Source organism: Phasianus colchicus, chromosome 3 (genome assembly GCF_987193195.1).
Source record: "Phasianus colchicus chromosome 3, bPhaCol1.hap1.1, whole genome shotgun sequence".
NCBI classification, from domain to species: Eukaryota; Metazoa; Chordata; class Aves; order Galliformes; family Phasianidae; genus Phasianus; species Phasianus colchicus.
Window position 1 is genome coordinate 94,003,328 of NC_143438.1, and position 13,459 is coordinate 94,016,786.

The 13,459-nt window shown below is 51.6% G+C and overlaps 3 protein-coding genes across 3 annotated transcripts; all 3 read right to left on the bottom strand.

Annotated features, from left to right (window-relative positions):
* Nucleotides 1-2,645: 2,645 nt before the first annotated feature.
* Nucleotides 2,646-2,948, bottom strand: LOC149918749 (feather keratin 1-like). Its single transcript, XM_090138112.1, has one exon. It carries the CDS (start codon nucleotides 2,946-2,948, stop codon nucleotides 2,646-2,648), a length of 303 nt encoding a protein of 100 aa, XP_089994238.1.
* A 3,332-nt stretch (nucleotides 2,949-6,280) lies between these two features.
* LOC149918750 (feather keratin 1-like) lies at nucleotides 6,281-6,583 on the bottom strand. Its single transcript, XM_090138113.1, has one exon. The coding sequence runs from the start codon at nucleotides 6,581-6,583 to the stop codon at nucleotides 6,281-6,283; it is 303 nt and encodes a 100-aa protein (XP_089994239.1).
* A 4,459-nt stretch (nucleotides 6,584-11,042) lies between these two features.
* On the bottom strand, nucleotides 11,043-11,345 carry LOC149918751 (feather keratin 1-like). The gene has a single exon (XM_090138114.1). It carries the CDS (start codon nucleotides 11,343-11,345, stop codon nucleotides 11,043-11,045), a length of 303 nt encoding a protein of 100 aa, XP_089994240.1.
* Nucleotides 11,346-13,459: the final 2,114 nt, after the last annotated feature.

Sequence of the window (13,459 nt, forward strand, 5' to 3'; positions counted from 1 at the left end):
GGATGCAAGGTGTAGGCTCACATGGAGGTTTGCAGAGAAGTTGTCAGGAGAATGGTATGAGGGAGCGAGGTTCAGGGCTGGCTTTTATGCTGCTGTGTGACTGCCTGAAGGCTTGGAGAGAGCCTCTGCACATGGCAGCATTGTGCAGTGAGCTGCTGTTGCGTGCCAGAGCCTGGTCAGTCATGAGCTGGAGCGTGTTTGCCTTCTCTCTGCACTCCCTTTTCATTTCCTTGTGTGGTGGATTTGATCCTGTGACCCTGTTAGCAGTTTTGAAGTGAGAGTGAGTGTTTTGGTGGATTTATACAGAAAGCATGTGTCATGGGGTTGGTTGGAAGATACATCTGAAGCATGGGAGAGGTGTAGAATATGGGATGAGGTCAGACACAGTACTGGCACTTATGACTGCGTTGTGTGGTGGGGATCCCATTTCCTGGCATCCTGGGAAGGCTACTCCTTGCTTTCTAGCATGTTTGGCATGAGACTTTATTGCTTGCATGATATTTTCTGTCTGACTGCCTTCATTCCATTTTTGTTTCTATGAGTTTTGCACTTCCGTTTCCCATTGGGTGTGCTGCATTTGACATCTTGGTTCCCTTTGTGCTTTTAAGGCTTTATTTGGGAACAGGGTTCCTGCATCTTTTGTGTAGTTTCAGCTTAGGTCTATCCGTGGGGATTGCAGCTGATTGAGGCTGAGGAGCGCTGTCTGTGTGAGCTGGACACAGTCCTCTCAGTCCGGGTTCGGAGGTAGCAAGCCCTGATCTGAAGGGGAGTGTGTTGGTCTGGAAGGCTGAAGCAGAGCTTGTGGGATCATTTCTGAGTGGAGTGTCAGTGGCTGAAGCTATTATTTCTCTGCATAGGCTTTGATAGTGACAAGAAGGATTTGGAGATTCGATAGAGAAATTAGAGTCATCCATGCTGCATGGGCCTGCAGTCATGAGCCCCTGCAGGCCATGAGGTGAAGGGCACAGCTGAGGAGCGCAAGGCATGCCCTCGTTCAGCTGACGTGAGTGCTTTGTGGCTTGCTGCTGAGGTGAGCAGTACTTGAGTTTCTGAGGAAGATGGAACATAGTAGAAAGAGGGGCTGTTCAACTGGGTGTGCCTGAGTGTGTGAGGCCTGCTGGGTGTCACCCAGGAGTGCTGAGGGAGCTGTGCGGGGTGGGTCCAGAGAAGGGCTGCAAGGAAGATCAAACGGCTGGAGGGCATTACTGGGGAGAAAGGCTGATGGAGTAGGGCTTGCTCAGCCTGGAGAAGAGTTGGCTCCATGGAGACCTCAGTGTGTCCTTCCAGCACTTGAAGGCAGCTTACAGGCAGGAGGGGAAGCAACTTTTTACAGAGTCTGATCATGGTAGACATTTTAAAGGATTGAGAAGAAATTTGGTTTATGTATAAGAAGAAATTCTAGACTCAGGCCATGTAAGGATCTGGCGCAGGCTGCTCATTCAGCTTGTGGATTCTTCATCTTCAGTGGCACAGCAGGCCTGCTTGGTCCAGGCCCTGGTCAGCATGATCATGCGGGGCCATCCATCCACAGAAGGGATGGTGGTTAAATTCTCTTCTAACCTGCACCGTTGTGTGATTCTGTATTTGCCTGATTTAAGCTGGTCTCCCATGCTGTGCTCATCTAGAAGCTGAACCAGCATAGGTTAGACAAGTGGAGAGCGAGGTGGACTGAGAGCAGCTGGCTGAAGGCCTGGGCCCAGAGCCTTGTGATGGAGGGCACCAAGTGTATTTGGAGGCAAGTTCCTCATGCTCACCCCTAAGCAGAGTGTTAAGAATCTGTTGTCTGTGATGCAAGCTGGTCTTCCATCCCGTAGAATTGTGTCACATGTGGTATGAGTTGTTTTTGCAGCAATTCTCTCTTTTTGCATCCTTTTCTTGAGGACGTGCCCATTTTGCACTGGCATCACCTTTCAAGCGAGTGCACTGGAAGCCAAAGGAGCGATGTTGCACCTTCGTGCCACGGCACGCGGAAGTAGTGGCCAAAGCACAGGAAAGGAGCAGTGTTGACAGTGAGGTCATGGCTTGGCACTTGTGCAGTGTGGTTTGTGTCTTTGTTGATAGAGGAGTTGCCTGTTCCAAACAGCTGTGGAAGCCTGGTCTGAGCATTCTAGGCATCCTGCTTTGGAGATGATGGCACATTTTTTTATGAGAACATCAACCATTTAGTTGAAGAAGCGTACCTAATAGGCATAATTTCTAGGAACTTGCGCAAAGATTTTCATGCTCTTTTTCTACTAAAGGGAAGGTCTTGGGACCCTTTGGAAGCAGACATGATGGTTTCTAGAGCCACGTCTTTGTAGTGGATGAAGTGGAAATGGCATCATGCAAAGGAATGAAGAGGAGGAATCTGAGGCTGACATGCATGAGAACTTTATTGAGGGAAACACACGTAAAGGAAGGATCCACTTGGTGATCGCCATGTGGAAAGAGCGCAATTTCGAGGGCAAAGACAGAAAAAAGTCTAAGTGATCATGTTTCCAGGCAGCCTGGTCTGACGTTGCTCCCTGCTTGCATGTTTTGTGCCATGTAAAGAGGAGCCATGGCAGGTGATGCAGTGTGCCATCAGTGACACAGAGACGTGAGCTCAGTGCGTGAGGCTCCTTGCAGGGTGCAGGTGGTTGGTGTTGGGGTGTGGGCGCAGGCCCTTAGCAGGGGTAGCGGGCTCTCCCGCCGTTGAAGCAGCCCAGGCCTCCGAAGCCGAAGCCGCCGGAGGAGATGGCCACTCCCTGGGCGTTGAGGGCGCTGCCCACGGCAGCTGATGAGGAGGATCCGACGGCGGTGTTCTGGGGGAAGGAGCTGAGGATGGGTCCCGGCAGGGTGACCACGACGGTGGAGGGCTGGATGACGACTTGGGAGTCCTGGCACTGCCTGACACAGGGCTCGTTGCAGCTGTTAGCCAGCGGGGTGGGTCCCCCGCTGCAGGGGCGGCAGAGGTCGTAGCAGGACATGGCTGTGGGGTGGAGGGTCTCTGGAAGAGAGGGTGTTGGGTGAGTTGGGGGTGCTGTTGGTGTGAGGAGCTGTGCTGTGGTGACCAAGGGAGCCGGGAGCTGTGGGTTCAGGTGCAGGGTGTGTGGCAGTGGGGTGGTTCAAGATCTGCAGAATCTCGGGGCAGAGGGGGTGTGGAGAACTTGGCCAGGTGGGGCAGGGATTCAAGGGACTGAGGGTCAGGCTCACCTGGAGGATTGCAGAGGAGAAGGCGTCAGGAGAGTGGTGTGAGGCAGCGAGGCTCAGGGCTGGCTTTTATGCTGCTGTGTGAGTGCCCGAGGGCTTGGAGAGAGCCTCTGCACATGGCAGCATTGTTGAAAACGCTGCTGTTGCATGCCAAAACCTAAGAAGTCATGGAGGGGCGTGTTATTGTCTTCGCACAACACTTCCTTTTCATTTCCTTGTGTTGTGGATTTGACCCTTTGACCCTGTTGGCATTTCTGAGTGTGACTGGAGTGATGAGGAAGGCGCATCTCATGGAAGATGTTGGAAGGCTTGTCCACAGCTTTATAGGAGTGATGTGGTCTCCTTAGTGATGCCATCCTGTGCTACTCATGCAGTCGTGTTTGTGGCCACTTGGTGAGGTGCGGGCCCCATTCTTGGCATCCTTTGAGGGCTGTTCTGTGATTCCCAGGTGCGTTTGGCTTGAGAAGCTGCTAGTTGCACTGCACTGCACTCCCTGCATGCCCTAGAATTAATTTGCTTTCCTTGAGCTTAGTCATTGCCTTTTTCATTGGGTGTGTTGTGTCAAGATGTTGGTTCGCCATTTGCTTTGAAAGTTGTGTTTTGGAGAAGGGAGACAGGCTGTTTTTTGCTATGGCATTGGGCGATACAAGGTGGTTTCAGTATATTTAGACAGAGGAGGCCAATTTGTGGAGTTGAGATTTTGGGACTTTTATTGTTTTTTGTGTTAATGGATGATGCAGCCATGAGCCACTTCATGAAATTTCTGGAGAAGATGGAACAAAGAAGGAAGAGGAAGAGGGTCTGTTCAACTGGATGTGCCTAGGTGTGTCAGGCCTGGTGGGTTTCACCCAGGAAAGCTGAGGGAGCTGTGAGGGGTGGGTCCAGAGAAGGGCTACAGGGAAGATCAAATGGCTGGAGGGCATTACTGTGGAGAAAGGCTGACGGAGTTGGGCTTGTTCAGCCTGGATAAGAGTTGGCTCCAGGGACATCTCACTGTGGCCTTCCAGTACATGAAGGGAGCTTACAGGCAGGAGGGGAACCAACTTTTTACAGAGTCTGATCATGATAGAACATTTGAATGGATTGAGGAGAAATTTGGTTAAGATGTAAGGAAGAAATTTGTGACTCAGGTGCTGGTGAGGCCCTGGCCCAGGCTGCCCAGTCAACTTGTGCATTCTTCTTCCCTGGGGCATTCAAGGCCAGTTTGGATGGGGCCCTGATGGGAGGCAGTCGGCCCACAGAAGGGATGGTGGTAAAGATCCCTTCCAACCTTCACCATTCCACATTTGTATAATTGTATGATTTGAGACTGTCTTCCTTGCAACGCTCATCCAGAAGCTGAGCCAGTGTGGGTTAGACAAGTGGAGAGCGAGTTGGTGTGAAAGCAGCTCCTGGTGGAAGTCCTGTGCCCAGAGCCTTGTGATGGAGGGTTCCCTGTGTAGCTGGAGGTAAGTTCCTCATGCTTACTGTGGAGTGTTGGGGATCTCCTCGCAATGCTGCATGCTACTCTTGCATCACGTAGTGTTGCGCGTCATGTGTTACGTGTTGTTCTTCCAGCAACTCTGCCTTTTTGCATCCTTGAGGACGCATCCATTTGGCACTGGTGTGCCATCAAGTTACAAGAGAGACATGCCATCCCATCGTGTCAGAGTATGCGGAAGATTCTGTGTGCAAAGCACAGAAGAGGAGTCAGAGAGGTGATGGCTTGGCACTTGTGCAATATGGCTTGTGTCTTTGTTGTTAGAGGAGTTGCTAATTCCAACCAGCTGTGGAAGCCTGGGGAGTAGTAGGCAGGGGAGGGCTGTTTGTGAGAGCAGGACTCTTGCCTGGTGCATAGCTGTCAAACTCTGCGATGTCAGGACTCCTGCCATGCTCCCCAAATGGTGGCACTCACCACTGAATTGTAATGCCCTTTTCTAGGGGGAAATCATGCACATTCACAGTGTGGAGGTGGGGCTGGCACACTGCCAGATGGGGGTCTGCTGGGCTGGTTGGTGAGATCTGGGATGAGCTGTGAGGGTGACAAGAGGCCGAGGGTGAGTGGGTCTGTGAGAAAAGGCAGGCTGGTGAAACACGGTGTTTGGGTTGTGTGTCGAGGAGTAAGGCTATCTTCCTGCACTCTGTTTTTTGTTCCCAAAGAGCGTTTGCCTATTTCCTGGGAGAACTCAATGGGCACTGATTGTCCTGGGCTGCAGACCTGAGGTGATTGTGGTGATCTTTGCATCCTGGAGGGTAAATTAATTGGTTGTACTGTCTCTGGTCAAGAGCCCGAGTGTTTTCCAGATTGTCACAGAGGAGAAGAGTGCTGGGTTTTGAGGATAGCAGGAAGGCTGTGCATAAATCCAATGGAGCTGTTGTGTTGCACCTGCCACGGAGTTAATAGATCAATCTACGCCCGTGACAGGGGGCAGTAGGTCCCTGTCCCCCACTCCCCCGGCCCCACAAAATGGGAAGGAAGGAAGGAAGGGAGGAAAACTTACTTTAAGATATCGGAATGCAAGATAACACAATATAATACAATCGAATTGAAATTGAGACTAATAAATCAAATAAGATAGGAGAGAGAGAGTTCCTGAGACTGAGTCAAACCTGAAAAGAGCTTGGAACGGCTAGGAAAGCACCCTCCTCCAGCACCCACTGCCAGGCAGTAAGAGACCGCCCCACCCAGAAGGGTCAGATCCCATGACTTCCATAATGTATAGGGATAGGTACCTAGAATTGGAGCACTAACACTTTAATTCCAGTGCACTACATGATGTTTTGATGTGAGATACTGAAAACCAAAAAACATAAAACCATGGCAGGAGGAATCTGAGGCTGACATGCATGAGAACTTTATTGAGGGAAACACATGAAAAGGAAGGATCCACTTGGTGATCGCCAAGTGGAAAGAGCGCAATTTAAGGTGCAAAGAAAGAAGAGAGTTACTGCACTCATGTTCCCAGACAGCATGGTCTGACATTGTTCCCTGCTTGCTAGTTTTGTGCCATGAAAAGAGGAGCCATGGCAGGTGATGCAGTGTGCCATCAGTGACACAGAGACGTGAGCTCAGTGCATGAGGCTCCTTGCAGGGTGCAGGTGGTTGGTGTTGGGGTGTGGGCGCAGGCCCTTAGCAGGGGTAGCGGGCTCTCCCGCCGTTGAAGCAGCCCAGGCCTCCGAAGCCGAAGCCGCCGGAGGAGATGGCCACTCCCTGGGCGTTGAGGGCGCTGCCCACGGCAGCTGATGAGGAGGATCCGACGGCGGTGTTCTGGGGGAAGGAGCTGAGGATGGGTCCCGGCAGGGTGACCACGACGGTGGAGGGCTGGATGACGACTTGGGAGTCCTGGCACTGCCTGACACAGGGCTCGTTGCAGCTGTTAGCCAGCGGGGTGGGTCCCCCGCTGCAGGGGCGGCAGAGGTCGTAGCAGGACATGGCTGTGGGGTGGAGGGTCTCTGGAAGAGAGGGTGTTGGGTGAGTTGGGGGTGCTGTTGGTGTGAGGAGCTGTGCTGTGGTGACCAAGGGAGCCGGGAGCTGTGGGTTCAGGTGCAGGGTGTGTGGCAGTGGGGTGGTTCAAGATCTGCAGAATCTCGGGGCAGAGGGGGTGTGGAGAACTTGGCCAGGTGGGGCAGGGATTCAAGGGACTGAGGGTCAGGCTCACCTGGAGGATTGCAGAGGAGAAGGCGTCAGGAGAGTGGTGTGAGGCAGCGAGGCTCAGGGCCGGCTTTTATGCTGCTGTGTGAGTGCCCGAGGGCTTGGAGAGAGCCTCTGCACATGGCAGCATTGTTGAAAACGCTGCTGTTGCATGCCAAAACCTAAGAAGTCATGGAGGGGCGTGTTATTGTCTTCGCACAACACTTCCTTTTCATTTCCTTGTGTTGTGGATTTGACCCTTTGACCCTGTTGGCATTTCTGAGTGTGACTGGAGTGATGAGGAAGGCGCATCTCATGGAAGATGTTGGAAGGCTTGTCCACAGCTTTATAGGAGTGATGTGGTCTCCTTAGTGATGCCATCCTGTGCTACTCATGCAGTCGTGTTTGTGGCCACTTGGTGAGGTGCGGGCCCCATTCTTGGCATCCTTTGAGGGCTGTTCTGTGATTCCCAGGTGCGTTTGGCTTGAGAAGCTGCTAGTTGCACTGCACTGCACTCCCTGCATGCCCTAGAATTAATTTACTTTCCTTGAGCTTAGTCATTGCCTTTTTCATTGGGTGTGTTGTGTCAAGATGTTGGTTCGCCATTTGCTTTGAAAGTTGTGTTTTGGAGAAGGGAGACAGGCTGTTTTTTGCTATGGCATTGGGCGATACAAGGTGGTTTCAATATATTTAGACAGAGGAGGCCAATTTGTGGAGTTGAGATTTTGGGACCTTTATTGTTTTTTGTGTTAATGGATGATGCAGCCATGAGCCACTTCATGACATTTCTGGAGAAGATGAAACAAAGTAGGAAGAGGAAGAGGGGCTGTTCAATTGGATGTGCCTAGGCGTGTGAGGCCTGGTGGGTTTCACCCAGGAATTCTGAGGGAGCTGTGAGGGGTGGGTCCAGAGAAGGGCTACAGGGAAGATCAAATGGCTGGAGGGCATTACTGTGGAGAAAGGCTGACGGAGTTGGGCTTGTTCAGCCTGGATAAGAGTTGGCTCCAGGGAGATCTCCCTGTGGCCTTCCAGTACTTGAAGGCAGCTTACAGGCAGGAGGGGAACCAACTTTTTACGCTGTCTGATTATAATAGAACATTTGAATGGATTGAGGAGAAATTTGGTTAAGATGTAAGGAAGAAATTTGTGACTCAGGTGCTGGTGAGGCCCTGGCCCAGGCTGCCCAGTCAACTTGTGCATTCTTCTTCCCTGGGGCATTCAAGGCCAGTTTGGATGGGGCCCTGATGGGAGGCAGTCGGCCCACAGAAGGGATGGTGGTAAAGATCCCTTCCAACCTTCACCATTCCACATTTGTATAATTGTATGATTTGAGACTGTCTTCCTTGCAACGCTCATCCAGAAGCTGAGCCAGTGTGGGTTAGACAAGTGGAGAGCGAGTTGGAGTTAAAGCAGCTCCTGGTGGAAGTCCTGTGCCCAGAGCCTTGTGATGGAGGGCTCCCTGTGTAGCTGGAGGTAAGTTCCTCATGCTTACTGTGGAGTGTTGGGGATCTCCTCTCAATGCTGCATGCTACTCTTGCATCACGTAGTGTTGCGCGTCATGTGTTACGTGTTGTTCTTCCAGCAACTCTGCCTTTTTGCATCCTTGAGGACGCGTCCATTTGGCACTGGTGGCACGTTCCAAGTGAGAGTCCTGGAGGGCACAGGAGGGATTTGGCACGTTCGTGTCAGAGTATGCGGAAGATTCTGTGTGCAAAGCACAGAAGAGGAGTCAGAGAGGTGATGGCTTGGCACTTGTGCAATATGGTTTGTGTCTTTGTTGTTAGAGGAGTTGCCAATTCCAAGCAGCCGTGGAAGCCTGGCCCGGGCAGTGTGGGTATCCCAGATGGGAGAAGATGGCATTTGCTTTCATGAGATGATTACCCATCTAGTTCAGCAAGGGATCATAGTAGATGCATTTTCTATGGACTTCTGCAAAGATTTTCAGCGTTTTTCTCCATATGCTTTTGGGAAAAACGCCTAGCACATATATAGGCAAAGACAGAAAGCGTTGAGTGAACTGTTGCCTCACAAGTCCAACTGAAAGTCTATTTTCAAATGTGGTTCTGCACCAGAGTGCAGTGGGGATGGACTCCCTAAGGCAGTGTTAAAGCACTATGGCTGCTGGATTTCAAGAAACATTGTACAATGCCTTTGGATCTACCATTTAATTTTTAAGGAGTGCGTTGTGGAAGTATGTGTTGGACTCAGTTATTCTCGAGGGACCCTTCCAACATCCTTGGATTCCATTCTCTGATTCCTCTGTGCTTGTTCCCTCCCTGAGCTCATTTCAGCTGGTTAGCCAGCCTTTATCTCTTGTCTTCCCCACTGGGTGTGCTCCACGGCTGACTGGGTGCTTCTTGATGTTGGAAGGCTTTTGCTGGGAGAAAGGAGGCTGCCTATTTTGTGCTTTGCCTGCTTGGGGCACTTCTTGAAAATTTCAAAGAAGGCAGGCGAGGGCTGTTTGTGAGAGCAGGATGCTGTCCCATCCCGAAGCTGAGCCAGTGTGATTTAGACAAGTGGAGAGTGAGGAAGACTTAAAGCAGCAGGTGGAAGTCCTGTGCCCAGAGTCTTGTGTTGGAGGGCTCCATGCATAGCTGGAGGTAAGTTCCTCATGCTTACCTGTGGAGTGTTAGGGTTCTCCTCTCAATGCTGCATGCTACTCTTGCATCACGTAGTGTTGCGTGTCATGTGTTACGTGTTGTTCTTCCAGCAACTCTGCCTTTTTGCATCCTTGAGGACGCGTCATTTGGCACTGGTGTGCCATCAAGTTACAAGAGAGACATGCCATCCCATCGTGTCAGAGTATGCGGAAGATTCTGTGTGCAAAGCACAGAAGAGGAGTCAGAGAGGTGATGGCTTGGCACTTGTGCAATATGGTTTGTGTCTTTGTTGTTAGAGGAGTTGCTAATTCCAACCAGCTGTGGAAGCCTGGGGAGTAGTAGGCAGGGGAGGGCTGTTTGTGAGAGCAGGACTCTTGCCTGGTGCATAGCTGTCAAACTCTGCGGTGTCAGGACTCCTGCCATGCTCCCCAAATGGTGGCACTCACCACTGAATTGTAATGCCCTTTTCTAGGAGGAAATCACGCACATTCACAGTGTGGAGGTGGGGCTGGCACACTGCCAGATGGGGGTCTGCTGGGCTGGCTGGTGAGATCTGGGATGAGCTGTGAGGGTGACAAGAGGCTGAGGGTGAGTGGGTCTGTCAGAAAAGGCAGGCTGGTGAAACACGGTGTTTGGGTTGTGTGTCGAGGAGTAAGGCTATCTTCCTGCACTCTGTTTTTTGTTCCCAAAGAGCGTTTGCCTATTTCCTGGGAGAAATCAATGCACACTGACTATCCTGGGCTGCAGATCAGAGGTGATTATGGAGATCTCTGCATACTGAAGGGTAAATTAATGGTTTGTACTGTCTCTGGTCAAGAGCTCGAGTGTTTTCCAGATTGTCACAGAGGAGAAGAGTGCTGGGTTTTGAGGATAGCAGGAAGGCTGTGCATAAATCCAATGGAGCTGTTGTGTTGCACCTGCCACGGAGTTAATAGATCAATCTACGCCCGTGACAGGGGGCAGTAGGTCCCTGTCCCCCACTCCCCCGGCCCCACAAAATGGGAAGGAAGGAAGGAAGGGAGGAAAACTTACTTTAAGATATCGGAATGCAAGATAACACAATATAATACAATCGAATTGAAATTGAGACTAATAAATCAAATAAGACAGGAGAGAGAGAGTTCCTGAGACTGAGTCAAACCTGAAAAGAGCTTGGAACGGCTAGGAAAGCACCCTCCTCCAGCACCCACTGCCAGGCAGTAAGAGACCGCCCCACCCGGAAGGGTCAGATCCCATGACTTCCATAATGTATAGGGATAGGTACCTAGAATTGGAGCACTAACACTTTAATTCCAGTGCACTACATGATGTTTTGATGTGAGATACTGAAAACCAAAAAACATAAAACCATGGCAGGAGGAATCTGAGGCTGACATGCATGAGAACTTTATTGAGGGAAACACATGAAAAGGAAGGATCCACTTGGTGATCGCCAAGTGGAAAGAGCGCAATTTAAGGTGCAAAGAAAGAAGAGAGTTACTGCACTCATGTTCCCAGACAGCATGGTCTGACATTGTTCCCTGCTTGCTAGTTTTGTGCCATGAAAAGAGGAGCCATGGCAGGTGATGCAGTGTGCCATCAGTGACACAGAGACGTGAGCTCAGTGCATGAGGCTCCTTGCAGGGTGCAGGTGGTTGGTGTTGGGGTGTGGGCGCAGGCCCTTAGCAGGGGTAGCGGGCTCTCCCGCCGTTGAAGCAGCCCAGGCCTCCGAAGCCGAAGCCGCCGGAGGAGATGGCCACTCCCTGGGCGTTGAGGGCGCTGCCCACGGCAGCTGATGAGGAGGATCCGACGGCGGTGTTCTGGGGGAAGGAGCTGAGGATGGGTCCCGGCAGGGTGACCACGACGGTGGAGGGCTGGATGACGACTTGGGAGTCCTGGCACTGCCTGACACAGGGCTCGTTGCAGCTGTTAGCCAGCGGGGTGGGTCCCCCGCTGCAGGGGCGGCAGAGGTCGTAGCAGGACATGGCTGTGGGGTGGAGGGTCTCTGGAAGAGAGGGTGTTGGGTGAGTTGGGGGTGCTGTTGGTGTGAGGAGCTGTGCTGTGGTGACCAAGGGAGCCGGGAGCTGTGGGTTCAGGTGCAGGGTGTGTGGCAGTGGGGTGGTTCAAGATCTGCAGAATCTCGGGGCAGAGGGGGTGTGGAGAACTTGGCCAGGTGGGGCAGGGATTCAAGGGACTGAGGGTCAGGCTCACCTGGAGGATTGCAGAGGAGAAGGCGTCAGGAGAGTGGTGTGAGGCAGCGAGGCTCAGGGCTGGCTTTTATGCTGCTGTGTGAGTGCCCGAGGGCTTGGAGAGAGCCTCTGCACATGGCAGCATTGTTGAAAACGCTGCTGTTGCATGCCAAAACCTAAGAAGTCATGGAGGGGCGTGTTATTGTCTTCGCACAACACTTCCTTTTCATTTCCTTGTGTTGTGGATTTGACCCTTTGACCCTGTTGGCATTTCTGAGTGTGACTGGAGTGATGAGGAAGGCGCATCTCATGGAAGATGTTGGAAGGCTTGTCCACAGCTTTATAGGAGTGATGTGGTCTCCTTAGTGATGCCATCCTGTGCTACTCATGCAGTCGTGTTTGTGGCCACTTGGTGAGGTGCGGGCCCCATTCTTGGCATCCTTTGAGGGCTGTTCTGTGATTCCCAGGTGCGTTTGGCTTGAGAAGCTGCTAGTTGCACTGCACTGCACTCCCTGCATGCCCTAGAATTAATTTGCTTTCCTTGAGCTTAGTCATTGCCTTTTTCATTGGGTGTGTTGTGTCAAGATGTTGGTTCGCCATTTGCTTTGAAAGTTGTGTTTTGGAGAAGGGAGACAGGCTGTTTTTTGCTATGGCATTGGGCGATACAAGGTGGTTTCAATATATTTAGACAGAGGAGGCCAATTTGTGGAGTTGAGATTTTGGGACCTTTATTGTTTTTTGTGTTAATGGATGATGCAGCCATGAGCCACTTCATGACATTTCTGGAGAAGATGAAACAAAGTAGGAAGAGGAAGAGGGGCTGTTCAATTGGATGTGCCTAGGCGTGTGAGGCCTGGTGGGTTTCACCCAGGAATTCTGAGGGAGCTGTGAGGGGTGGGTCCAGAGAAGGGCTACAGGGAAGATCAAATGGCTGGAGGGCATTACTGTGGAGAAAGGCTGACGGAGTTGGGCTTGTTCAGCCTGGATAAGAGTTGGCTCCAGGGAGATCTCCCTGTGGCCTTCCAGTACTTGAAGGCAGCTTACAGGCAGGAGGGGAACCAACTTTTTACGCTGTCTGATTATAATAGAACATTTGAATGGATTGAGGAGAAATTTGGTTAAGATGTAAGGAAGAAATTTGTGACTCAGGTGCTGGTGAGGCCCTGGCCCAGGCTGCCCAGTCAACTTGTGCATTCTTCTTCCCTGGGGCATTCAAGGCCAGTTTGGATGGGGCCCTGATGGGAGGCAGTCGGCCCACAGAAGGGATGGTGGTAAAGATCCCTTCCAACCTTCACCATTCCACATTTGTATAATTGTATGATTTGAGACTGTCTTCCTTGCAACGCTCATCCAGAAGCTGAGCCAGTGTGGGTTAGACAAGTGGAGAGCGAGTTGGAGTTAAAGCAGCTCCTGGTGGAAGTCCTGTGCCCAGAGCCTTGTGATGGAGGGCTCCCTGTGTAGCTGGAGGTAAGTTCCTCATGCTTACTGTGGAGTGTTGGGGATCTCCTCTCAATGCTGCATGCTACTCTTGCATCACGTAGTGTTGCGCGTCATGTGTTACGTGTTGTTCTTCCAGCAACTCTGCCTTTTTGCATCCTTGAGGACGCGTCCATTTGGCACTGGTGGCACGTTCCAAGTGAGAGTCCTGGAGGGCACAGGAGGGATTTGGCACGTTCGTGTCAGAGTATGCGGAAGATTCTGTGTGCAAAGCACAGAAGAGGAGTCAGAGAGGTGATGGCTTGGCACTTGTGCAATATGGTTTGTGTCTTTGTTGTTAGAGGAGTTGCCAATTCCAAGCAGCCGTGGAAGCCTGGCCCGGGCAGTGTGGGTATCCCAGATGGGAGAAGATGGCATTTGCTTTCATGAGATGATTACCCATCTAGTTCAGCAAGGGATCATAGTAGATGCAT

What these genes read in the sequence shown, in the direction of transcription:
- LOC149918749 (XM_090138112.1), bottom strand. Translation starts at nt 2,948, where the DNA reads ATGTCCTGCTACGACCTCTGCCGCCCCTGCAGCGGGGGACCCACCCCG.
- LOC149918750 (XM_090138113.1), bottom strand. Translation starts at nt 6,583, where the DNA reads ATGTCCTGCTACGACCTCTGCCGCCCCTGCAGCGGGGGACCCACCCCG.
- LOC149918751 (XM_090138114.1), bottom strand. Translation starts at nt 11,345, where the DNA reads ATGTCCTGCTACGACCTCTGCCGCCCCTGCAGCGGGGGACCCACCCCG.